This window comes from Haliaeetus albicilla, chromosome 8 (genome assembly GCF_947461875.1).
Source record: "Haliaeetus albicilla chromosome 8, bHalAlb1.1, whole genome shotgun sequence".
Classification (NCBI taxonomy): Eukaryota; Metazoa; Chordata; class Aves; order Accipitriformes; family Accipitridae; genus Haliaeetus; species Haliaeetus albicilla.
In genome coordinates, this window is record NC_091490.1 from 14,080,555 (window position 1) to 14,107,084 (window position 26,530).

The 26,530-nt window shown below is 37.5% G+C and overlaps 1 protein-coding gene across 5 annotated transcripts in view; it reads left to right on the plus strand.

Annotated features, from left to right (window-relative positions):
• DNAJB4 (DnaJ heat shock protein family (Hsp40) member B4) overlaps positions 1–25,050 on the plus strand; it is a 34,538-nt gene extending 9,488 nt beyond the window's left edge. The window contains exons 1-4 of one of the 5 annotated variants that reach the window (XM_069789029.1): positions 1,552–2,018; positions 9,675–9,960; positions 13,403–13,977; positions 15,599–25,050. In XM_069789029.1, the coding sequence (XP_069645130.1) occupies positions 9,750–9,960; positions 13,403–13,977; positions 15,599–15,832 (1,020 nt within the window). In that variant the 5' untranslated portion in view covers positions 1,552–2,018; positions 9,675–9,749 and the 3' untranslated portion in view covers positions 15,833–25,050. Of the gene's footprint in view, positions 1–1,551; positions 2,019–8,249; positions 9,961–13,402; positions 13,978–15,598 lie in introns of those variants that run through there. The other 4 variants (XM_069789030.1, XM_009928102.2, XR_011325734.1 and 1 more) reach the window with 4 other exon arrangements.
• The last annotated feature ends 1,480 nt before the right edge of the window (positions 25,051–26,530 follow it).

Below are 26,530 nucleotides of genomic sequence, written 5' to 3' on the forward strand. Positions count from 1 at the left end.
CTGTTTAGCCTAGTAATTTGCATTCGAAAGTGGTCATAAGTAGATGCTTCAGGGAAAGTTAGAATACAGCTAACACTTGGTCCTCTTTTCTACCTTCCTAGCTTACAAATATTTGTAGTTCAGGGAGTTCCTGCTCTGGCTTCTCTGTCAAGAAACTTACAGTGGATCTCTTTTATAGTATTTTTTCAGTGTCCCACTGAAACTATTTTTTAGTTTCCAGTATACTTTGACAGGGAATTCTATCACTTGTAGAACTTCTTAATTTCATTGTTGAAACTGGCTTCCGCTAGTTTCATGTAGTGGCTCTGGCTTAGATGGGAGTAGACCATGAACAGTTCATGCCTCCTCTTCCTTTCTCCATCATTTATAGACCTTGTAGACCTCTGTGACTTCTTCCTGTCTCTTTCACAGACTATAGAACTTAAGCCTCCTCAGTTGTTTCTCTTGTGGAGACATTTGCATATATTTGATCATCTTTTATGGTCCTTCTCTGAACATTTTTTTTTTTTTAAATTATACTTGGTTTGAGGGACTTGAGGGTAGCAGAACTGCACAGTGTTACGGTGTAGATGTACTGTACTGTTCATATGATACTATAATAATGTTTTCTGTTTTGTTCTCTATTTCTTTCCTAGTACCTCCTAACATTTCATTTGCTTTTTTTCCTGCCTAACAAGCAATTTTTTATTCTTTTTGACAATCAGTACTTTTTTTACCTTTTATAAACAATATCCATTTTGTTATGTGGTATACTCTTCATGCTGAGAAAACAGTGTAACATGGAAGCCTGTGGCATACATATAAACCATATGTATAACCAATAAAATACTCCTGTGTGACAATATTGAAAACATATTCAGGATCTGAGTATGTTAGCACTTGAGACTCTGAAAGACTTGTATTGTAGCAGCATGTTGTTTCTTAATTACTGGAAAGGCTATAAAACTTAATGCAATCAAATAAAAAGCAACTGGTGTTGGAGGGGAAACAGAGAACAATTATGAAACCTTAAACTGTTCATCATATTTAATATCTTGTTATATAACCAACATGGGAATGTTGGTGGCATGGGAGTCAGAAACCTGACTGGTACAGTGTGATAAATCTGTGATTAAGTCTAACTTTTCATTTGCATATGGGCTGTTTCAGGATGGAATTCCTTGAGTCGTGGATAAATTCCTCAGTGATAGCAGTAAGAACCAAGAGTAGTTAGGACAAAAATCCAGGCTTATGATATGTAAAATTGAAAGAAGGAACTTTACTATATTTTTGTGCTTTCTTTGCCCCAAACCAGTAACTTCATAGTAAATTGTGCAGAACTTGTCAAAACAGGACATTTTCTTGGAGGAAACAGAACTTCAGCTTCCTTATGAATTTGATTTTTTTTCAGTAACATCAGTGAGAAGATATTTCTCCTTACCAGCACAGTATGCTTTTCTGTATAGATGTTTACAAAAGTATGTATGGCAACATGTTGCTAACTACTTGAAGCTTGCAATAGTGAGTGTGGTAAACAGGCGTAGTAAGTAATGTGAGGGAACCTGTTAAATGTTTTGCATGATTGGCATTTTTTGTGGTTGACCAATCAACTTGTTTTGAAGAGTCCTTTTACAGAAATTTATGTGGGTGGAAATTGAAATGGACACTGAGTCTAAGTAAGGAATTGAAATGCACTTGTAGAATCTGTATTCTTTCAGAAGAGGGAAGCCTTAATCTGTAGATGAAAATACTTTGTGTCTGTCACTTTGTGTGACCATACTTCAGATGTTTCCTTTTGTTTTTTTAAGTGCAGTCTGCTACTTGACTGAAGTAGCTAATCACACCATTGTGAAGTAAGGGGGAGTTAGCTGAGATTTCATCAATGCAGTACATCATAGCTGAGTCCTAAGAATTTTACCTCCTTGCAAGAAGATGTTCACTCCCTCTCAGCGGTGGAAAGTTAAATTTGGAAAATTCTTCCAAGTGTATTTTTGTTCTTCAGCTGTAAGAGAGATTGTGACTTAGTAGACAGGAATCAGGTATGAGAAAGCAATTCTTTATGTTAATGACATATGTTTGCTCTGTTGTGATGAAGAATCAGTGTGGATGTATTACTAGTGTCCTACTCATGTTTTTGAAGATAGTTGTAACCATGTTTAATTAAAATCTATTTGAGATTTAGATCAGGTTATTTTTCTAGTATTGTATGTACTTCAATGTGGGTCATAATATATATAGTGGGAGTAATCATTTTCTGAAGAGAAGAACTCAACCCTATAACTTAATATATAGTAAATGATAGTAAGCTTTAATGTGAAAATATGATGGACATTTTCAGTTGTGCATAGCACTCCTAGCTTTTGGTCTATTGTTACAAAAGTAACGAGAAAAATAAAACTAATTAAAAAAAAAAAAAATTGCTAACAGTGCCTGCTGTCTTGTCATGTAGATTTTCCAAATAAAATTGAAGGCTACATAAATTATAGGCTTAAAAATTCATTTTGAAAGTTCAGAAGTGGTAACAGTATATCTCTGGGTGATAGCAGTATGTGTTTTGAGATTTAACATTTGAACTTGAGCTGTAAATTCACGTCAACTCTGGAATGTATATTTAAAGTAAGCTTTTGCACAGAAGACCTTAATAACATGTCCTTTGGCCTGTTGGCAGGAGCATAAATTCATGTATATTCCAGTAATATTATAAACATTATTTTGAAGCAGATACTGCCAATATAAAATAGAAAATATTTTTGTTGATGCTAGGGCTGATACAATTTAAATATAATGAATTTAATTGTCTTGGAAAACTTTGTATCCTGTGGTTTCATTTAGTATTTCTTCTTGAACCAAAAATAATGAGACCAGATCTTTCCAGACAATACTATTGACTTTTAAATAGAGAAAGTATAGTAGGTACGTGTTCTATGAAGTACTGTTTCACAATGACTTAGATATATCTCTAATTGCAGCCAGTTATTTTTGTAAAGCATGACTATACCTATCCCACTACATTTCTTCCTTTTACATCTGTGAGGAAACCAAAAGTCAACAAGTCTTTTTAATGTAAGCTTCAATTGTCAGTGAATTGCATGTGCCTCAGGAAAGAAATTATGATGCATGTAGTACACAAACTCATAAATGCTTCGAGGTGCATTTCAATTTGAACGTTTTACAACTACAGTGTCTCAAAGACATAATGTGTGCAATATAGAAATATAAAATAAGTGTGCCTAGTTACTCAAGTATGCTCTGTAACAAAGTTAATGTCACTGTCTATTGTAACTTTGTAATTCTATTAATTTTTAAAAGTTTTTATGTGGTATTTCACTTTCTTTTGTGATTATTTATTTGGCTGTAAAATCAGCCCCACAGTGCTTATGTACAATGAGCTTTTTACTTCTGTCACAGTAGCAGCATGTTTCTGCAGAGAACTGAAGTAAAAATTTGGTAAATTTGGATAGTTACTTCGGTATGAAGTGCGTGACTAAATGAAGCTAAGCTTTTAGGGCCATTGACTGGTTAGAAAGAACTGTCAGGCTTTGCAGGTTTCACTTTGCATTTTCTGTTAGATATCTAAAAAAAAAAAATCAACTATTTGTTGCTTCTGTTGTAAACTCTAAAATTTATTTGTGTGTATGAGACCAGCTACTGAATAGTTCTGTAGTGAAACTATTTAATGAATTCATGAGTGGGGTTTGCATGTACAAGGTCTTATTCATAGTCCGAAAGTATAAACGTAGCTCAGTTAACAACTACATGCAGTTAAAGATGGTGGGGAGAAAAGGCATTGTCAAAATTTTATTCTCTGGGAAAATAATGGATTATTTTATAAGAAATTTTCCTATTGTATATGGATGTGCTTTCTTCAAACCATTGTAGACAAATGCCAATTTATTACATTAATTGGTGTGGGTTTGCAAATATTGTGATACTTAATTGTGAAAGAGTTTTTTCCAGGGAAGGATTTGGCTCCTCTCCCTTGACATTTATGTGCACATGTGTATTTATAGTTGTGATCTGTCTGGAATTTGCCTTTGTGGTTTTGTTTGCTCTTTAACTTGTTCTGTGATCTAGTCCTGTCTTTCAGTTTTGTTTCTGAGGTTTAATAGGTGAGGAATGCAGAAGAAATGGCTTAATGTAAAGGAAATAATGAGCATTTTTATTCAACTAAAGATACTTCAGGGAATAATGACTCTGTTCTGCTTAGAAGCTTTTCCTTAAAATAACCTTATACTGGTGCTAATTTATGATTAATCTAGAATTTGAGTTCGGTGTAACTATTATTGTGAATGTTTCCTTAATTTATTTCAGCTGTTCTTGTGAAGGTTTCCTTAAAGAAAGCAACTAATTCCAAAGTTAATATTTATCAATGTGACTATTCTAAGACCTGGAAGTGGTATGACCTTGCTCCCAGTGTTCTGCCAAACTTATGATGTATAGTGCTTGTCCATATGTATGTGAATTAAACTATGGTTGTTCAGAGAGAATAATGGGAAAGATATTTTAAAGCAACAATTATTTCACTGAAATACTAGCTCAAGTGGAATGCTGAATGAGTAGTCAAACTCTGTCTCAGAAGTGAACTGTTGAATGAACAATTTTCAGCTTCCTAGTGTTTCTAGATTAATTTTTAGATTAAAAAAGGAAGTCTTGTATTACAAAAGTGAATGCCACTTTCTTGTTTTTGATCAAAGAACATAGAAAATCCTCTGTAGATAAGAGTAGGCTTGTATTAGGCAAGTTCTGTATGGTTTCAAAATTCTATTCAGTCTTCCTGAGAATTAATAAATTTTTTCAATAGTTTATTCAGCTTTTTAGTAATATGTTACAGTTGAAGACTCACCAATTTTTTTCCCCAGTCAACTTTAAAAGCTTGAACTGAAATTTCCATTTTATGTATTTGTTTTTTAATTTGGACCGTAACAAATAACACGGATGTAAAGAAGCGCTGAACAAATGTAGGCTGCTAACTTTTTCTGTGCATAATAAGAGTACCCTGAAGTAGCTTAGGAGAACAGGAAGACACATCTGAGACTACCTAGTTCGGCAGAAAATTGGTTTACAGAATTGACTGTAAGCAAAAGCTTCATATATACCATTTGATACTACAGTGATGATAAAACCTTTTTTCTCTGTATGCCTGAAATGGAATGCAGCTGTTGTATTTGAAGATTGTGTAAACAAAGAACTGATGATATAAATGGTTAATTGATTCATCATGTGATATATCGGTGAGAGAAATGTTGATGTGGTAGAATGAGGAAGAAAGGTAGCTAATTGATGGTGGTTTTTTTTTATCTATTATGTTTTTGAGGTGGTGTCACAGTGAAGTGCATTACTGGATTGTATGTCTGAGAAGTTGCTTAGCACTCATTCAGGAGCACTCTTAATCAAAGTCTTAGATTATGGCCTTACTAATTTTATACGTATGTAGTTTAGTGCCTTGCTTCTGGGAGGCTTGAGTAGGTTGCAGGATACACTACTGCTGGCTTGTCACAGCTGAGGCCAGCCTTGGCTACATAGGATCTATTGGGTTATGTGCTGTTAATGTTCCCTAAACAAATCAAATCACAGCAACCACCTCTCCTTTAAGTAAAAGGTGAAAGTCCAGATAGGGAGTGAGCATGCATCCCAGTATACTACAGTTAGAACTGTGTGTGAGCAGGTGTGCATACAGTGCAGGTGCCTCATGGTACTTGGACACAAGGTGTCAATCTCTGAAGAAAGATGTGACTGAAATGCAAGGACTCTGGGAAATGAGTTTACTGACAAAACGCCCTGTGATGTTTCTAAGCTCTACTATGAAAGAGGAAGACCTCAAGGTAGAAATGCAGAAACTTGTAAAGAACAAAATAATCCCATAAATAAGTTCATCTGTCGTACAGTAGGTGATGACCTTATCTGTTTTTGTAGGGGACGCTTATTCAGGCATTTAAACAAAACCCCAGAATCTTATTCAAACATATTGGAAGTGGAATCTTTTCATAGTCTAGAAGAGTTTTTTAAATACTTCCACTTCTAGATGTATATGGTAATAGGGAAGATAGGACTATAGCAGTAAAATTAAAGATGTAGTTTTTTGTTTTTTTTTTTTTAAAGAAAAGCTGTTCTGCTTTCTGTTTATCTGTGCTTATTTGAAGGGACTGCAGTGCCAGAAGTCCTTGTTGTTGAGAGTGCATGAAGGATTTTCCTTTCTTTTCTTTTGTTAATAACTCTGAAGAGGAATATGGGATAAAATAACAAAATTAACAATAAAGAATTGCAAAGATCAGATATTCAGAGTTCTAAAAATCTGGCAGCTGTGATTTATTATCTGTCCTTGAAACTGCTCTAATACTAGAAGATTAGAAGATGTAAAAACTTACCATGCTTACCAGATCGATTTCACTTTCTGAAGAAGTGCTAGTGTGATCGATGTACCCAAATGATCATTAGCATGATCACTAGATGTTCACCTTGTGCATGCTAGTCTTTTAATAATAATAATAGTTTTCACTGATTCTAAGAGAGTCATATCTCTCAATCTATTACAAATTGTTTAAAGAACTCGATAAGCTTGTGAGAGGAACTGTAGCCTACTTGTGTTTCCAAAAGATGTCTGATTATATGATAAAAGGAAAGTCTCAACATGGAGAAAAAGAAGGAACATGCTTTCTGGAGGGAGGTGCTTCAGTTACCCCATCACGTCTTTGAAGATAGGAGATTCCAGCCTAAATTCATCCTGACATGAAGATCTGAAGATCATGAAGGGCAGGAAGTAGAAGTAATATAGTCATTGCTGTACATCTTGCTCAGAATCTTAGGTAATTTCATTTTTAGGGAATAACTTATCTAATTAGGGTATAACTTGGCACTTATGCCAGAATAGCATGTTCCCCACTGTAGGGAGAGAAAGGATGCCTGAACACTTACTGTGATTGTCAGCAAAAAGTCCCAGTGTAACTTCTGTTGTTACCAGAATTTGTTCTGTAAGTTTTGACATTCGAGGGGGAGAAACTTTTGATTTAAGAAGAAATCCTGACTATTTGGTCTTTTAATGAAACCTGGGAAATTAATTACTGTGTTTTACAAAAAGAGGGGGGAGGAGGGGTGTGATAAGCCTTGCTAATTGCAGCTCCTTGAATATTCTTTTGATATTTAAAAGGAGAGATAAGTGTTTAATGTAATATTCTCCAAGGGGAAAATTTCTTTTACCATGGTTTTTTAAACTAGCATGTGCATCCTCTGCCTCTTTGATCGACCAGAGGTTTTGAGAAACATAATGAAAAATAGTCCTGAAACTACTGAGCTATTGCTGTTCTGACAATTCTATTGTATGACAACACAATGACACAAATATCATGGAGTCCTTCTTGGACTATCACTGGTGGGAATACTTCAAGTGATGTAAGTTATGACCCCACCAGAGGTTGCTCAAACCATACTATGGGAGCACAGCTGAGCATAACAGCTCCTTGTACTTCTAGTTTTGCAAGAGAATTTAAGGCTACTCTAAATCTTATACTGTTGATAGTGGTGAAATTTGTTTGCTGTTGTAGTTTGGATCGTAACTGCAGGGTGTGGATGGTGATCTGTCATATTTGCAACCACTTCTTGAGCACAGTAAGGTTAAAACTGCCTCCTAAAATGTGTAAGTAAAGTAGCTTCTTAGTGGTATTACATCTTACATGAAATCAATTGAAGTCCTGTTTTAATTCAGGCTATTGTACCTACTGCTTTCAGAACTCCATAGTGGAGAAAATGCTGAATTTAGGATATGGGTCTACAAGAATTTATCTGAAATGCTAATCGTAAATTAACAAAAGTAGCACTTTTTAAAGAAAGGTAAAAAGAAAAGGGTGATTAGTAAAAGACTAGCTTTATTTCATGTGAAGCTCATCAACAACTTCCTCCTTCACCTGTAAAAGTAATTGATTCTGTAACCTTGTGGCTCCCAGTGTTCCAAAAATGCAAGTAAATCCTAAGAGATTTGGTGGCATGGGGAGCTGATTCCTTCTTTCAATACCCTTTGGCCTCTGTTACATTTGAAATAATAACTACAGATATGCAAAGGTTCTTGCTTTTTCAAATATTGTGATGAAATCTCATCTTTATTCTGTCTTCATCTTTCTACCCCTATTCCAAGGGGAATGTAAAAAAAAAATATATATATATATATTAAGCAAATCCTGGATACATTGAGGGAACCTAGTCAATTCTATTGCAGAAATTGGAAAAGAATAGATACAATGTGAGGAATAGGGGGACAACACGTTTCAAAAAAAAAAAGGGGGGGGGGGGAGTCCCAAATCTTTTTGTAGTACGCTGGTTAAGGAGAAATTTTCTGTCTTCTGATCAGCCCCCTTTTAATTTAGAACAGGTTCTGGAAAACAGCTTCAAATAGAATGCTTCCTGAATCAGAAGGTTAGTGTTCTCCACTTGAGTTTGATGGTCCCTTGGCTGCTATACGCTGCCTGCCTTAAACTTTTTTATCAGTAGAAGGAAGGCAATTGAGCCTAATTGCCTTCATACAAGTAACTTCGTAATTGATCCTAGAAATGTCTTCATACACGTAACTTTTAGATATGACCAAAACTAGTGTATTTTAATACTTGTTCCAGGGAGGAGTTCTTTTTCAAGCTATGCTAATCAGTCTTGAAATTTATTGCCATACTGATAAGTAGGGGTAATTTCTTGACCTATAGCTCGTAACTAAGATCCAAAAGAAGTCCTGCAGACTGAAACTTCCTACCATTGCCTCTGCAGAGCAAGAGAAATACTTCAGTAGTAAAATTTGCACTATGTATTGTAAAACAAATTTGTAGGAACCAGGTATTCTTCTGTTATTAACATCTTATCAGAGGAAAGCTATTTGCTTGATGTATTGCCGTATGTGTATAATAGTCTTGATATTGCCTCTTGTGTAGAAGGAGGCTGGGGTGGGGGGTAACAGTTTTTGTCTGCTTCGAGTGACTTGAGTTGTGGTAAACTGAGTGGTATTTTTTTGCTCAGATTTGATTTCTTACTGCTTAATAGTACATGGCTGCAGTTGACTGTGGTTTAGGGTGGCTTTATTTTTAAATATATGAGGTTACACTTTCTGAAGCTTTGTAGTTAACTTGGCTGTACAATACTTCATAGTCTTTGCTGGAAGGGGTACAAATCCATGTTGATACATTTGGAAAACAGTTGTACGTACAGCTGTCTCTATAGAAACTGTGAAGTAAAATGCTATAATTACTTTATATGGGCTACTGCATTTTTGTTGGGTCAGTTACGTCTTTAGAGCTGACTGGATTCAGCCCTGGTGGTGAAAGACACTATATCACACTATTAAACCTTTAAACTTTCTAGTTGCTTGAGAAGGGAGGAAATAGAAGTTCAGCATTTTCTGTGTGTGTGTGTGCATGCGCATGCGTGCGTGTGGGAGAGAGAGTGAAAGCTGTGCAGGCTGTTCAGCTGGGGCAGTCGGGGAAGTGACGTCCTGTATTATTTGTCGTTCTAGAAAGAACGGAGACACGTACTGTAGATGGGAGGACTCTAAAGAGGGCTGTATCTTGTTCAGTGTGTATAATTATTTATAAATGAGCAACAGGGGAAGGAGTGAAATACAGAGAAGCTGTCTAGTGTTTCTTTAATGTATTGGAGAGTTTCTTGATTTGTAACAGTTCTGTTTGTTTCAATTCCAAATTTGATTTTTATTTTTCTTTCTCTAGCATCTCTACGTTGCTAAGACACTGGACACTGCTTTCTTTACAGCAAGGAAAATCTGAATTCCTCCAACACTCAGGATGGGGAAAGATTATTATTCTATCCTGGGAATTGAAAAAGGGGCTTCTGAAGAGGATATCAAAAAGGCTTACAGAAAACAAGCGCTTAAATGGCATCCAGATAAAAACAAATCTCCCCATGCAGAGGAAAAATTCAAAGAGATTGCAGAAGCTTATGAAGTGCTGAGTGATCCCAAAAAGAGAGACATTTATGATCAGTTTGGGGAGGAAGGTATGTATGGCTCTGTTATACTCTGATTGGTCGCTTTCATTATGTTGAATGAAGCAAAATAAGCATAGATGATGCACGAAAACATGATATGTGTTGATATTTAGGCAATGTATTTGTACTGCTTGGAAGTTTGACTCATCAGCTTTTTTAATGTAAAATGTATTGCAGAGTTTTAATGCTGATCTAGTTTTATTTCTTATTTTAATGTGTTTTTGTGTTTTTTAAAAAATCCCAAATACTTGACAGGCGAAAAGTTACTGAATTGAAAAAGTTCGTATGACCCGTAAATATTTTTCTGGGATCTCTTACTGCTGTCTTCCCTTACCATAGCACTTTTTGAGGTGCAGTTGAAAAGAGATGTATTCTTTTCTTAAATTTTTGCTAAAGGGCAGTCTGCTTGATCTCAGCAGGACAGTCCTTCTGAGCCGAAGCCCAGGTGTCCAGTCTGTAGTTGTCCTTGGCTTCTTGCCTGGAGAGGAAAGAATTTGGCTGATGTCATGAAATACCAGAACAATTTTTTAGCTTTAATTGTAAACAGTGATAACATGCCAAGAGAATGAGGCCTCAGAAATGTCATATTTATCCTAAAATGGTTATCTGGAGAGGATGACTTTTTTTTATTTTTGACCAGCATGACTTTCAGTCTTATGATTGAGGAACAGAGGAAGTCATTAACATCCCTCCCCTTAAATGTATGGTATCAGAAATTCCACATGAAATAATTACTTCTGCAGTGACAAGTAGGTCCACTCAGGGCCATGTTTTTTTACTAATATAAAGGAGGACAATTAAATAGTAGTACTTTGGGGGAAAGTGTAGGTTCTTATGAATGCATAATAAAATTTGGTCCTCTGTCATCCGTAGGACTTAATACCATTGTTAACATCCATAAATTCATGTAGAAGACCTGCAGCTTCTACAGAGGATGCAGGTTTTTTGGTCTTTTGTTCCATTGCGGATGTTCAAAGCCTCAGTGCTGTTACTGAAACATTCTAGGAAAAAAAGCGTTTACGTAGATACCAGAGGCCTTTGTTGCCTCTTGGGTCTCTTGCCTTCTTGTATTTCTTCCTTCTCACTCTCTGCCTCCTTTCTATATGTCATTATAAACCCATTTACTCTGTGGATTCATTTGCATTTTGGATCCCTGTGCAGCAGCTCATCCTAACCACTTTCCCAAAAATACCATTGTAGTCACTTTTACCAAAGAGCTTGAAGTAAAGCATATAAAGCAATGCAGCCTTCGGCATCCTAGTATTGCATACTTAAAGGCAGAGGTTCAAAACGTAGATTTCTATTTATTTGGGGCATAATATTAAACCAAAGTGTGAATTTTTTAGAACAGTGAATCTGGAAATACCTCCTGATGCCTTGGTTGCTCTCTAAGCTTTTCAGTTGCATCTGAGAGTGTAACTAGTAGTTGTGAGGGAAAGGGGTGGGGTGGGGTGGGAGGAAGGAGGAAACCTTAGTGTTTTTACAACCAGGAACTTGATGTACTTTCAATAACTTTTGGCTAGCTATTCCAGAAGATGTCCTTGTACTATCACAGATTGAATCCACGGATCTGCTTGTTTGACATTAACAGTACTGTGACAGAAGGATGTAGTACATGTTGCTAAGTACTTTTAATATGGTCTGGTATTGAAATGGGGGAAACATTCTCAGTCTAATGTATTACTTGGTTACTGTTGATAACCAGTATTAAGCTTATGCATAGAAGGTCTAAAATACTGAGCCAAGAAAAAACAAAAAAACCCTCTCTTTCAAATTTAGGGAATGCATGCTTCATTAATGTAAGTCTTCACATTTTTGTGGCTATGGAAGTAGGATAGCAGCTGTAGTGCTGAGCTGCTGTAAGATTGAAAAAAAAAAAAAAAATAACCAAACATAAGTTTAAAAATAAAAGTCTCCTAAGAAGACTTAGCCTTTCATCTTGAAGGTTAGAGAAGGTATCTTGAAATGGTCAGTACAGGAGAGCACTAACTATTATGAGGAAATACTTAGAGATTACCTATTGAGAAAGAAACATTTAAGAAAATTGATTTTTAGCTAGGTTTGGAATGAGAGAGCAGGAAGTACAAGGGACTGCCCAGTGAGAATTGTAAGGGAAGTCTTATCAGCAATAAATGAGATGTAGATTTCTCCTTGTGGAAGATAGAAGAGAAGGAACAAAGCTATTTGAGAACATTCTGATTTTTTGCACAGAGACAGTGACAGTATATACAAGATTTTTGTACCCAAATGGGTCTTGGGAATTTCCAAGCTATTTTTATTTGTGGCTGCATTGAAGAGTTCCCAGGTTTCTTACCTGTTTTATATCATAGAAACACAAGCTGTGATAAGTTTGGGTTCCTAAATTGAACATTAAGAAAGCATATGGCTGCTTGACTATTGGCATGTTACCTTTTACTCAAACTGAATTGCAGGAAAACAGAGGTAAAGCTAACCAATACTGAGTTAAAGCTGAGCTATGGAGACTATGGAAAATGTTGCATATGATACTGCATAATTTTCTCCAGAAGTGATCTTGAAGAGGGATGCAACTCCTAAAAGACTTTGCAGAACAAGAAAAGATCCAGTAAAGCAGACCTGTGTTCTGTTTTAAGATGCTAATTCTTTGAATAACTGGCTTCAATCATATGAAATAAAATTGTCAGTGTCAGAATATTTGTTCTTCTGAAGTAGAAGTCATTTTAGAGCTTCAGAAACTTTGTTGCTGTTCAAGCTATTGAATTACTAGTTATTACTGCATAGTCTGATGGTGAGTCCTCAGTGAAGAGGAGACCTTTTGCTCTACTGCAAAGACCTTTTTGACTCATCAGTTCTGGTATCATTACACGCTACAATAGGAAAGCTTATTGTCGTGGTTTAAGCCCAGCCAGCAACTAAGCACCATGCAGCTGCTCACTCACTGCCTGCACCCCCACAGTGGGATGGGGGAGAGAATCAGAAAAAAAGTAAAACTCATGGGTTAAGATAAGAACAGTTTAATAGAACAGAAAGGAAGAAACTAATAATGATAACAATAATAAAATGACAATAATAATAATAATAATAATAAAAGGATTGGAATATACAAGTGATGCACAATGCAGTTGCTCACCACTTGCTGCCTGATGCCCAGTTAGTTCCCAAGTGGTGATCCCTCCCAGCCCCGCTCCCCCCAGTTTATATACTAGACATGATGTCACATGGTATGGAATACCCTGTTGGCCAGTTTGGGTCAGCTGCCCTGGCTGTGTCCCCTCCCAACTTCTTGTGCCTCTCCAGTCTTCTTGCTGGCTGGGCATGAGAAGCTGAAAAATCCTTGACTTAGTCTAAACATTACTTAGCAACAACTGAAAACATCCGTGTAAACATAACATTATACCAGCTACTAGGTGAAACCAGGACACTTATACTAATATTTGATTTGTTTTTAACTTTGCTTATTTGTCTTATTTAGGTCTGAAAGGAGGAGCTGGAGGACCTGATGGACAGGGTGGTACCTTCCGGTACTCCTTCCATGGTGACCCACATGCTACATTTGCAGCTTTCTTTGGTGGCACAAATCCTTTTGAGATCTTCTTTGGAAGGAGGATGCCTGGTGGCAGAGACACTGAAGACATGGAGGTGGATGGTGATCCATTTGGATCCTTCACTAGTTTTAGTATGAATGGTTTTCCCAGGGAAAGGAATACAGTTGGTAGCCAGTTACGTCGTAAACAAGATCCCCCAGTGATCCATGAACTTAAAGTGTCATTGGAAGAGATCTATCATGGCTGCACAAAAAGGATGAGGATTTCACGTAAAAGGCTTAACCCAGATGGTAGAAGTGTCCGAACAGAGGACAAAATTCTTACTATTGAGATAAAAAGAGGATGGAAAGAAGGCACCAAAATCACTTTTCCAAAAGAAGGTGATGAAACACCCAACACAATTCCAGCTGATATTGTTTTTATCATTAAAGATAAACCTCACTCTCACTTCAAGAGAGATGGATCAAATATTATCTATCCTCTTAAGATCAGCTTAAGGGAGGTAAGTTTCTCTTTTGGTAGAACTCTAAATGTTTAAACCTGTTACAATACGATACAGTGGCTATGCTGCCCTAGCTGTATGGCAGCAGTGGAGTTGTTTTCTGTTTTGTTTTTTTTAAATAGTTTCAGTCTTGTAAAGCCAACATGTGGCTGCAGAGCACAGTTTTTTATAATGGAAGCAATAGCTGTTTTGATAAAAATGGAGTGTTATTTCAAGTTGTTTATTACAGAGGTGGAACAGATTGAGGGTGGAAGGGTAAGAGTAAAGGTTGATATGTCTTAAATCTTCATACTTTACCTTTCTAGCTAAATATGTATTAGGCTGAAGTAACAAACACAAATACAATTAACAAACACATTCCATATAGTATGCTTCTTACTGCTGTGATATGGTTGCTACTTCTGTAGGACAAAGTAGAAATGTCTTAAATATTTTCACTGCCAACAAATTCTAAGTCTGCCTTTTTATGTCATAAGTTATTTCAGTGTGATTTCAAAGTACATAGAGATTGATTTCATGAGGATAAATTATTGTGAACAGGTGTTATAGGAGCTATATATAACAACAAAAATGGTATAGCTTTTTTAAATGCCGTTCCAAGTCAAAGCACGTTGGCTTTCAAAAGGAAAAATCTGAAAGACAACTAAGCAGAGTTCTTAAGGGTCTGAAGCCTTGACATGGTCATGATTTAAAAGCTAATGTAGCTGAGTGTTTGTGATGTGTTTTTTTTTCTTAATTAGCATTAGGTGGAGAAATAACTCTTGCTTGCATTCTAAGTTCTTTGTGTACATTATGAGCTCCCTTCTTGAAAGCTTCTTAACTAAAAATACATCTGAAGTGAGGTAAAGCACCTAAAATAGGATGAGGGAGGGACAAAAGACAATATTTAATGTTGATGTGGGGTAATATAGTTCCTTCATAAATAAAAGCCTATTTAGACTCACTGCATTGTTATGTAAATTGGACATTATCAGTATAGACTAAGTGTGCTGAGTTAGGTGAAGTTGGAGGCATCAAAATGTTATTATCAGAGATCCTAGCAATGAAAACAAACTATTGGATAAACAGGAGAAGGCCTGTGATGTTTTAATTTTGATGCACCAAAATAGTTATTTGCTTTTCTTTGAGAATCACAAATGCTCACCTAAGATGGCTGTGAAATTTGATATGCCTCTGCTTATGGACACTTAAATGTTGTTCTGCAATTTGATATAATATAGGTTGATAGTGTGTTAAACTCCTGTGCAATGTAAACAAACAAAAAATGGAACAGGACTCTAAATTTCCAATGGAAACTGAGAAGCTGGACATTTCTAGAGAATATGAGTGTTCACTTTGTGCTCAATTACCTTATTATTTGGTAAAGTCTTTGAAGGATATATAAGCTCAATTACCCATCAGTGGCCATTGCATAAGATTGGTAAATTCTGTGATATTCAATGGCAAATTGAAGCTTTCCCTTTTTAAGAGAGAAACAATGTATTTGAATTTTCGCATCTTAGTAGTGCACAGTGGAAATACTGTTTAGAATGCTAGTCTCTTCTAAATAATGCAAATTCAGTTGTAGGTACAAATAAAGTTCTAACCAATTTCTTTTTCTCATTATACAATTTTCCTTTAGGCTTTGTGTGGCAGCTCTATCAATGTGCCAACGATAGAAGGAAGAACCATACCCATGACAGTAAATGAAGTTGTAAAGCCTGGGATGAGAAGAAGAATTATAGGATATGGTTTGCCATTTCCCAAAAATCCTGACCAACGTGGAGACTTAATTATAGAGTTTGAAGTAATTTTCCCAGATAACATTTCTCCAGCATCAAAAGAAGTACTTAGGCGAAATCTTCCAGTTTCATAAATGAAGACTTTGTATGTCAACTGTTTAAATAGGACACTGGAAATGCAGAAGACTGGCAAGTCTGTGCTTTAAAAGTGCAATCTGTAACAACTAGTGGAATATTTGTTTTTTTGTTTTTGTGGGATGGGTGGGGGGGAAATACTGTAATGCTGCATGAGAAGAAAAGGGTTAAGTACAAGTCATACAGGTGACTTCTGCAGTAAAATTTACAGGGAAAACCACTTATTTTATTTTACATCTTCCTAATCAGAAAAGTTTATTCATTATTTTGCCTAATGTAAAATGTAGTTGGTTTTTACAAAGTTGGCGCATATTTCTGATACAGTACTTGAGCCTCCAAGTACTTTATTTCTTATATTCCTACCCTAACTATAACATTACCCATTTATACAGAAATTGGAGATAGTAGTAGAAATACACAAATGTATAAATATTTTAAAGAGCAAAACATGAAAGATATCATTTTGGTATGTTGCTTTCCACTGCACAAAGCATAGGCTGGGAAAATCAGCTTGGACTCCTGAACTGCCCCCCAGTGGAATGAAAGCGTTTTCTTTATTGCCCCAGAATGCGTGAGGACGGCACTGCGAGGCTAGCAAAGGGCGTGTGGCTTGAGGAGCAAGAGTAGCCATTTGCTGTGGGACAGTTCCTCAGCCTCAGGCAGAACAGCAAGAAGGGATTCTACAAGTACAGAAACAGCAAATGGTCAGCCTGCTGTCGAATGGGGCAGGGAAGCTAGTGACAAATGACATGGAGAAGGCTGAGGTACTCAGTGCCTTCTTTGCATCAGTCTCTATCAGTAAAACAAGCCTTCAGGAATTCCAGGCCCCTGAGACCAGAGGGAAAGTCTGGAACCTCAGTGGTCGAGGACCAGATTAGGGTGCACTTAAACTAGAAGGCTGTGAGCCTGACAGGTTGCACCCCTAAGCGTTGAGGGAGCTGGCTAATGCCATTGCAAGGCCACTCTTTATTATCTTTGAATGGTCATGGAGATTGGGAGATGTGCCGGTAGACTGGAAAAGAGCAAATATCACTCCTATCTTCAAGAAAAAACAAGAAGGAAGATTTGGGGAGCTATAGGCCAGTCAGCTTCACCTCAATCCTTGGGAAGGTGATGGGGAAAATCCTCCTGGAAAGCATTTCCAAATACATGAAGGACAAGAAGGTGATCAGGAGTAGTCAGCATATATTTACAAAGGAGATTTACCTCATTGCCTTCTGCAGTGAGGTGACTAGCTTTGTCGAAGACAAGGGAACAGTCCATGTTGTTTACCTTGACTTTAGTAGACAGACTGATAAAGTAGAGGTTAGATAAGTGGAAAGTGAGGTGGATTAAAAACTGGCCAAATGAGTGGGCACAGGGGGGGTGTAATCAGTGGTACAGAGTCCAGTTGGAGGCAGGTCAGTAGTGGTGTACCCTGTGGCTCAGTACTGGGGCCAGTACTATTCAACATCTTCATTAATGACCTGGATTATGGGATGGAGTACATTCTCAGCAAGTTTGCAAATCGTATAAAACTGGGAGGAGTGGCTGCTAACACCAGATGATGTACCACCTTTCAAAGGGACCTCAGCAGGCTGGAGAACTGGACAGAGGAGTCTCACAAAGTTCAACAAGGGGGAATGCAAAGTCTTGCTCCCTGAGGAATAACCCAAGGCACTAGTACATCCTGGTAGCTGACTGGCTGGAAAGTAGCTTTGCTGAGAAAGACCTTAGGGTCCTGGTGGACAGCAAACTGACTGTGAGCCAGCAATGCACCCTTGTGGCAACAAAAGCCAAAGCTTTGCTAGCAGGCTGCAGGAGATGATCCTTCCTCTCTCTACTGTCAGCACTGATGAGGATGCATCTGGAGTACTTTGTCCAGTTCTGGGCTCCCCAGTAAAGTAAAGATACAAACTTACTGGAGCAGGTTTAGCACAGGGCCTTGTATGAGAGGCTGAGAGAGCTGGAGCTCTTCGGTCTGGGGAAGAAAAGGCTTGGGAAGATCTTATCACTGCGTATAAATACCTGATGGGAGGGAATGAAGATGGGGGAGCCAGGCTCTTCTCAGTAGCAATCAGTGACAGGACTAAGAGACAGTGGATTTCCATCTGAACACAAGGAAGCACCTTTTTACTGTGAAGGTGGTCAAATACTAGAACAGGTTGCCCAGAGAGGTTGAGTCGTCGCCATCCCTGGAGATAGTCAAAACCTGACTGGACATGGTCCTGGGCAGCCTGCTGTAGCTGACCATGCTTGAGCAGGGGTGTTGGATTACATGATCCCAAGAGGTTCCTTCCAACCTAAATGATTCTGTGAACTTGGAGTTAGCACCTTCCACTAGACAGTGTTATGGGCCATGTTCTGCACATGAGGCTTAGCCCAAAAATGAGTGGTACTGATGTGACGGCTTGAATCCCTAGGGAGTAGGTCTGTGCTTGAGTGGAAGGATGCACAAAGAACACTGTAAATGCATTTGGCTAGTGCAGGTATTTAAAGATCATGCTGATCTCAAGTAGTCATTATTTTCAAAGGCTGAACCTTACTCCCGTGAAGAAGAAGGAAAAGCCCAGGTCCTAGCTAAAGGAAAGTTTGTTTAAGACACAAGGTGGGATAGGGGTTGCCCATAAACTTTCATATGCTTGAATTGAGTCTTTTTTGAATATAAATGAGTTGCTTGTCTTTAGAGTTAAAAGGTGCATAGGGAAATGGAGAGCCCTCTGTAATAGTCTAGTTTTATAATACAGTGATAGGGCTGGTTCCCTTGATTGCGGCATGATTTTGATGAAAGAAATGCCTTGTGGGTGTGCTTTATTACTTGAGTTTAAAACCATAATACAGTGCTTTAACAATATTTTCAAAGGGTTTTTTGGGTTTTTTTTCTTCATAAGAAAATACATAAGATTTGCTCTCAGCCTTTTGCCTGTGGAAATTTAGTAGCTACCTGCTCTGTTAGGTACCTTAAGAAATAGCAGTGTTATCTTCATATATGTGGTTTTCTGCGGGAAAGTTGGGATTTAATTTACAATAACTTTTTAATGAGCACAAGAAGAATCCCATTTCTGTTACTGAAAGGAATAGAACTTCTGGGAGGTACTGTTCGAGTTAATTTTTCAACTGCAGATCTCTTCATACAGTGTCAGTTAGTTGTAGTCCTATATCTACAAGGAACTAAACAATTGCTGGAGCAGTATCACGAAGGGAAAAAATTTGCTGCTTAGTGCTTATGCGTATTGTTAACACTATATATTGTTTGTTCAAAAAATTCCCATTTGAGTATGTTCCGTATCGCATTTCTTATGTGGTTTTTAAGTAAAAAGTGTAAAGTTGGTTTTTAACTTTCTTTTATCTTTTGTTATGATGGCAGATGCTATAAGCTACATGACTTTAAAAACGTATCATCCTAAAAATACCTGTTTGTCAGTTTAAAAGCTAATGGAATTGAGCATTTTGTAATCCAGGATCTTGTAACCATAGTCCAACTTGTAAAAAAAAAAAAAAAAAAACAAAACCAACAAACAAAAACCAAAAAAAAAAAACCAACCAAAAAAAGTTACAGCAACTAGGACTATTTTTTTGTAACCATCTTCAGGTAAGAGGAGTAGTGTTAAATTGAGGAATTGCAGTATCTTGTGTATTTAGAGGTGTATATATATATATATGTATAGCAAACTAAACTTTTCCAGCTGTTTTCATGCTCAAAATACAGGACTGTAGGAGTGGTATGAAATGCTTGTATTTCTTTTCTTATGGAGAGGTAACAAAGTATATGTTTCAGAAAATAGCATGTGGAATTACTTCAAAATATGAGAGGGAGCATTAATATCTATCTAATCCAGGATTCACAAAAAAATAATATTTTTCTAATCAAAAAATGTGCTTAAAAGCTATGTTTTAAAAACCAATTGATTATTTAATAAAGGCTACTTGGGAGAAGGAGGCAAATACTCAGTCACCTACTATATCTCTAACTACTGAAATACATGGAAATAAAATGGACATTCATGAAGTTGGGATGAGAAGGATATTTTCATCTCCTGAAGGTTGCTTACATGCCATAGAAAGTAAAAGTCATCTGGTTACTTTGGAGGAGTTCATTCAACAAGTCTATGAAAACCTCTACTTCTGAAGAACCTTTTTTTAATCTTCCCAACATCAAGCTTTAGGATAATCTGAAGCTGTTGGAAGAGTAGGGCAAGCTACATTACAACTGTTTCACCTTTTTGCCATGCAGTGGTGCTCTGTGATTGCTTCAGAGCAGGCTTTCTGATGTCATGAGGATATTAGTATTCCACTCTTCTGCTGCACCTTATTTGTATTATATATGCTGAAAAGTTGATGAAGCTTATTTGTGGTGTGTTGAACAGATATTGTGCTTTTGGGTTGGTTTTGAGTCCTAACCTGTTTACTTTGTTATGGAAGTAACAGACTCTCTTAGCTGGGGTTGGGTCTCCACTGTTGTTCTTGCCACATTCATCTTGCAACTTTGTGGGTACTCACTTCCATTTGCCTTTCATAGGGTAGAAGCTTTCTCTTCATTTGTATGTCCTCTTCTAGTATTAACCCCTATTTTCAATATGACCTTCAGTCCAAACCTCACAAATGGTGCTGAAGATGAGCAATATGTGTTATGATCAGTCAAATGAGATTATCAGTGTTCTAGTTCTCAGATGTGATAGTTCCAGTATTTTTAGTAAATGCTTAACACAGCATCCATGTGTGATTCTCAGAAATTCAAGCATAGGGAGGAGGCATCCATCAGATTGATGAATAGTGCAGTAAATGAATCAAGGTCTTGGACTGGTTGTACCTTAAATGCTAAAGAGCCAAAGCATGGATGAAGAAAGGGCCTATAGCTGGTTTGGTTTTAAAGACCCTGGCTGAGCTGTGCACAGGTGTCAGTGTGCTATGAAATTCTTGACCTTGCATAGTTTTGCTTAGAGACTGGAGGAGACCATTGTCTTGACTAGATAATCTGGTATTAGTTGTGGATTTTTTTTTTTTTTTTTTTTTTTGGAGGGCCTGTTCCAAAATAAATCAGCAGCCTGGAAAGGGAGTTGTATTTGGCCAAGAATCAGTTCTGCATCTTGGTAGGTGCCACTAGCCCTATGCTTGCATAAACTGAACTTCCCTTATTAATGAGTCATGCTTTGTGTTAATAATTTTTTTTTTTTTGAGACGTACTGGGTGCAGCTGGCACCCAGTTTTTGTTGAGAGAGGGAAACAATAGTTGTTTCCAAACCTTATTTTCCTTGGCCTTTAGTTAAGGCTGTATGATCCTAGACATACATCTTTTTTTTTATTCTTAGCGTATAACCGTTGAGTCTTTCAAAATATTTTAGTCCTAGAAAAAAAACCAAATCTCTAAGCCCTTAAGATGCTTTTGCCGCTCCTCAATGACTTGGTCTCACTATGTGATGATGCAGTCTTAAAATGTGATTCTAGGAACTGTCTGTCTGGGGTGTTACTGAGCTAAAGGAGTGAAGTTTGTAGCCTTTGTAAGGGCTTTGCTCTGTTCATGGACAATTGACTGATTTTAAGAAGTGTTAGGCTGGTTAATCATGTCTCTCATCCTGTTGTGACAGACTGTGTTATTTCACTGCCTCCAGACTGTGTTATTTAGGCATTTGCCTACTTGATGACGACCAGTGTGTCTGGCTGACAGGATTATCCAGTAGCAAGTACTTCATAAATAGGAGTTTGAGAGAATGATGTGCGTGACTGAATGGTATCTGTAGTATCCAATGGCAGAAAGAGTGGAATGCACAATGGAAGGGAAAGAATCATTGTTGGATGATTGTGGAGAAGAACAGAAGTATGTTTGTGAAGGTCTGGTCGGTCTCGCATTTGAAAAGCACACCCTGCCAGATCGAAAGTCACTTCCCGTGACTTCAACAGCATCAGTCCCGTAGGGATCCACTTACAGAGCTCCAAGTCATAGTGGTTATGGCAGCTCGTGCTGACAGATTCTTCTGGCCCCCTGTGTTTGTATAGTTGATGAAGCTTCTTAGAAGGTCACTAGAAAACTGACAAACTAAATGCACTCTATTCCTTTCTAGCATGCTCATCTTATGTGCTAGTCTGACTCACTGGTAACATACTTTTGGGGGTAGAATAGGTTTTACCCCACCAGTGAGATTTGCTGTGATTCAGGGTGAAATTCTGTGCACTTGAATTCATATGCTAGACCTAAAAAATACGGGACATGGACATGCTACTTTAAATACCATTAAGAGACAATTTTCCAGTCAGTAACTGCTAGTCCTCCTTTGCATTAATAGTTCTTACTACGCTGCTTACTGAACAAATCCTATAGAACCAGGGTATTCAAAATATTCACTTACTATTTGGCATGCAAACTGGGCAAATGGCAGTACTAATCTCATGAAGTACAGAATCTTAGCTCTTCATTTGTCAAATTGCTCAGCAATGGAATATTAGATGGAATGATTTGTTTCATTCAGGCTCCTCCAATTAATTGTTCTATTATGTAAAGAGTGAAAGTAGAGGTCTACTGTTGCTCCCCTTGGGTCTAGAAGGTATAACTGTCCTGCGTTTGTTTTGTTCCCTTGGAATTACTGGTTTACCCAAGGGAGGAGTTATACAACAACAATCTTGTTAGTCATGCCTGATTGCTTTATCGAGGACAAATTATCTTCAAACTCCTGCTGCCTTACATAATTAAAAAAACCAAAATTTCCCTGAATGGCATGCTCCAAAAAAGTGCCTCAACTGCTTGTATTTATATCCAAAGAAAGGTTGATAAACTGGGTTCAAGGAGAAGCAGCCCTTGCCAAAAAAAGCTGTTGCCGAGTGTAATAAGGACCTAGAATCACTTCTGAGAGCAATCCAGGAAAACCATGTATTTTTATTTTCCTCATATACCAACAAACTGATTTTAAAGGTAATGGGAAGCAGGACAAAAATCCCTGGGATCCCCTTCTGCTCCCTATCAAGTCACAATTCCAAAATTGAAGTCAGCGTGGAAAGTAAAATTTATTGCTGCTGCATGGACTTTCAGGGGTGGTTTTACTGGTTGATGTTTTTCATGTGTCAAAGCCACAATATGAATACTTAATGTAGTATTGACAAATTTTCAGAAGATCAGTAAGTTTTGGTAATGGAGTTTGGTCCCCCTCTGTCACAGGCAGTCCTGTTTGAATTCCTGTCTTAAAATAGAGGAGGAAATACAATCTTACTGAAAGGCTTGGTTTTGTAGTATCCTCTGATGGTTTAAAAAATAGTTTTTAACATTATTTATGAGTAGGAAATTTCAGGTTTATTTTTATCAACATTCTTTTGTTTAGATAGTTTATATCAATTTAATGCTATCATAGATACTTACAAACATCAGCTATGTTTCTTCTTAGTCTTACAAGATAAGGTCGTGAAATAATCTTAAAAGAAGCTCTTCGTTCTCTGGTCATAGCAGTAATTCTTTTAAGTAGTTGTTTCATTTGGAACATGGATGACCAGAAAGATGTAATATGCTGCAGGTAAGAACTGCCTAAGTCACAAATACATATATATATAATGTGTAGTGAAACAATTTTATATACTGATAGGTTGCAGTGTAGCACTGTGGCATTTCATATCCAGTAATATCACTGTTCTATTCCATATGCTTTCTCCACAAACTTTACGGCTGCTGCATGCTGCGATTCTCACATCCTGAGTACTATGGCTGAGAAACTGAAGAATGTGATAAACTGCAGTGTGCAATATACTCATAGGATAAAAGAACTGAAACCCATTTTTCCTTTTTTTTTTTTTTTTTTTTTTTAGTACATGGTTTATTTTTCCTTCTAAAACCAAGGCTAATAATGGATTATTAACATTTTTATTTAAATGGTTAACTCTCTGGCAATGTCACTTACAAAAAGTGAACTTTAAGTAATTTTTGGATCCTAACTATCCTGAATTGCTGGAGGTTTATTGTGATTCATGATTTAGTTTTGTTATGTATTAATTAATGTGGCAGATAGTTCCCTAGTGGGAAGTAGTTCCCTAGTGGGTACACACTCAAGCCTTGGGAGCAGGACTGGTTGTAGTTGAGAAAATGTCTTGTGTCCATTTTAGGCTTTTATTCTTTGAGGTTCTCAGCAGTCTGACTCATTTCTAGCTCTACAGATCACTCAGTCAACACTATGTTATGCTGATTAAATCTAAATGGTTGAAACGGCTAATTCATGATCACAGCAATATTAATAAATAGATTTACAGCTTAGCAAAAAATAAGTACATGTAGCAGTAATGGACAAGTGAAACTGAGTGTTGAACACTTCTTCACAGTTTCTTGCCAAAGCTGGGGGCTGCTATGACAATTTCATATAGATGCTGTTCCAGATCTGGCTTTTGAGAATTATTTAGCATATGTGCAATGTTATCTTCCTCTGATTTAAATGACAACAAAAAGGTTTAATTTCACCTGTTAAATCATGTAAATAATGATAGCATATACATGCTCCATACTGTTTGTATTAAACAGTATGATATGATCTTCAGTTTATTCAGTAAGCTTTGTTGGTCTCATCGTTTTTTCTTTCCATAGTAAAAAGCTGATGCTGTTGCTCCAAGCTGTAAGTAGGATCAGCATAGTTCTTGTACAACTTCAGCTGTCTTTTTCCATCCATCTCCATATGAAACATGGAAACATTAACACTTTCATTGAAGAAAGTTTTGCAACAGGTATCTAAATTAGGGCTATGTCAATGTCCATGAGTTTTTAAAAATCTGGACAACCTCTGTATGTCACTATATAGAAACTTGACTGTTTCATTTATACTAACTTGTTAACATCAATAATGACCATAAACAGTATTTACTGGTTTTTAGTGTTGATTCAATTATATTTTCAGAAGGTAAGGAATGAATTGGTAGAGATAAAGATTGGTGTATACAAGACATAAATACTCGTCTATGTCACCAATTCCTTTGCAATACATTTTAGTAAATGGAAAGGGCACGTTTTAAAAGAAATTGCCCATTTAAAATTGCAAAATGGCAAATCCCCCTAAATACCAGAATAAACATGAACAGTTTGGTACTGTTATTTAATCTATCTCATTTCATTTCACTGTAATCTCACCCAATTTATGCCAACATGCTGTCTTAATTGCATTCCAGTAATGGGAAAAAGTTACACACAGCTCTCAAGTCCAGAGAAATCTTCAGTTTAAGTTTTCTGGTTTCAAACTGGACTGGAAAGTCAACTATTAAAGTGTGATGGTAAATTTAATCTGTGGTCGTTTTTTTATTGGTGGAAATGACAAGGAAATTAGTAACAATCTTGAATCCAGTTGTCTTAGAATTGGATAAAAGTTAGGTGTGTTTTGAGTATTCAGTTAAATCTACCACATGCTATCTGGAAAGACTGAAATCCAGCTGGCTTCAAACCTTTTTTTCCCTACAACATAAGCAGTTTAAAAGTTGTATGTATTTTCTGAGATGCTCCAGGTAGTCTCTGATTAGCTATGCTAAGAACTTTTGAGTCTGGGCTGCCTCCTAGTAATTCACTTCTCTCTGACTACCTGATCTGACTCCATGTGCTAGAATCCTCCCCCCCCTTCCCAGTGGTTTGTCTTTTTTCATTCTGGGAGTCAGAAGACGTGGTAAGGCAATGCTGCTTCTCTGCAGCTTTATAGCAGATTCCTTTAGAAGTGCTCGAAGTTGCCTCATGAAATTTGCACTCTTCACATCTTGAGTGGATTCAGTACACTGGTGAAAATGGAGCGATTCCACTGAGGTGAGTGTAGTTACATTGGGCACAGAAGATGTCTTCTATAATGTGAACATCTAACTCATTCTATAGAATACATTTCGCTGTTCCACGGTGGAGGAGGAAACATTTAAAATCTATTAAATGTTAGAAAATATACTTTTCAAATATTTATATGTTAAATCTCAGTATTTCAAAGCTGTTGTCCAGTTCAGTAGGAAGCCTCTTAAACTTACGGCTATTGCTTTATTAATCCTTAGAGGTTTAGAGGTACACTGTGTACAATTACTGTAAATAAGCAAGAGTTGGCTGAAGTCCTTGTATACTTCACGTTTTCTTTTATATCCTGGATATAACCCTGTTCTGATCAATATTTAGTAAATCACTGTAGTAGAAACTCCTGAACTACTGAGTGGTAAGATGTAAGCTTTTTACGACCTGGGTTTGTGTACCATTTAGGGAAAGACTTTAAGGGTATATAAATAAACTTTACAGTATACACTTCATATGATACACAATTAGAAAAAAGTGGAAGAGCTCTCTTGGCAGTGGCCAGAAAATGGACTGGACCAGTCTTTAGCAAACTCGGTGTTCTTGGCACAGTCTTGTTCAAAGTGCCCTTTGTTTCCTTTCAGAAACAAACCTCAAACCCTTCCTAACCAGTATCGTGGACAGGAAGGATTATTTATTTATATGATTAGCTTCTGTCCCAGGTCCGTGTTCCTCTGGCCGGTCGCGGCGACGGGGAGGGATGGGGCTGTGGTTGGTCCTCGGTGCACGGCCCCGCCGAGGCCTAGGTGAAGGGGTGGGGGCCGCGGCAGGGCAGAGCCCCGGTACCCTCCCGAACTGCCAGGGGAGCGGCAAAAGAGCGGGCAGGGGAGGGCCCGCAGCCGGGCCGCGGCAGGGCAGAGCCCCGGTACGTACCCTCCCGAACTGCCAGGGGAGGGCCCGCAGCCGGGCCGCTCCCGCGCCGAGCGCCTTCCGCCGGCTTCCGCCGGCT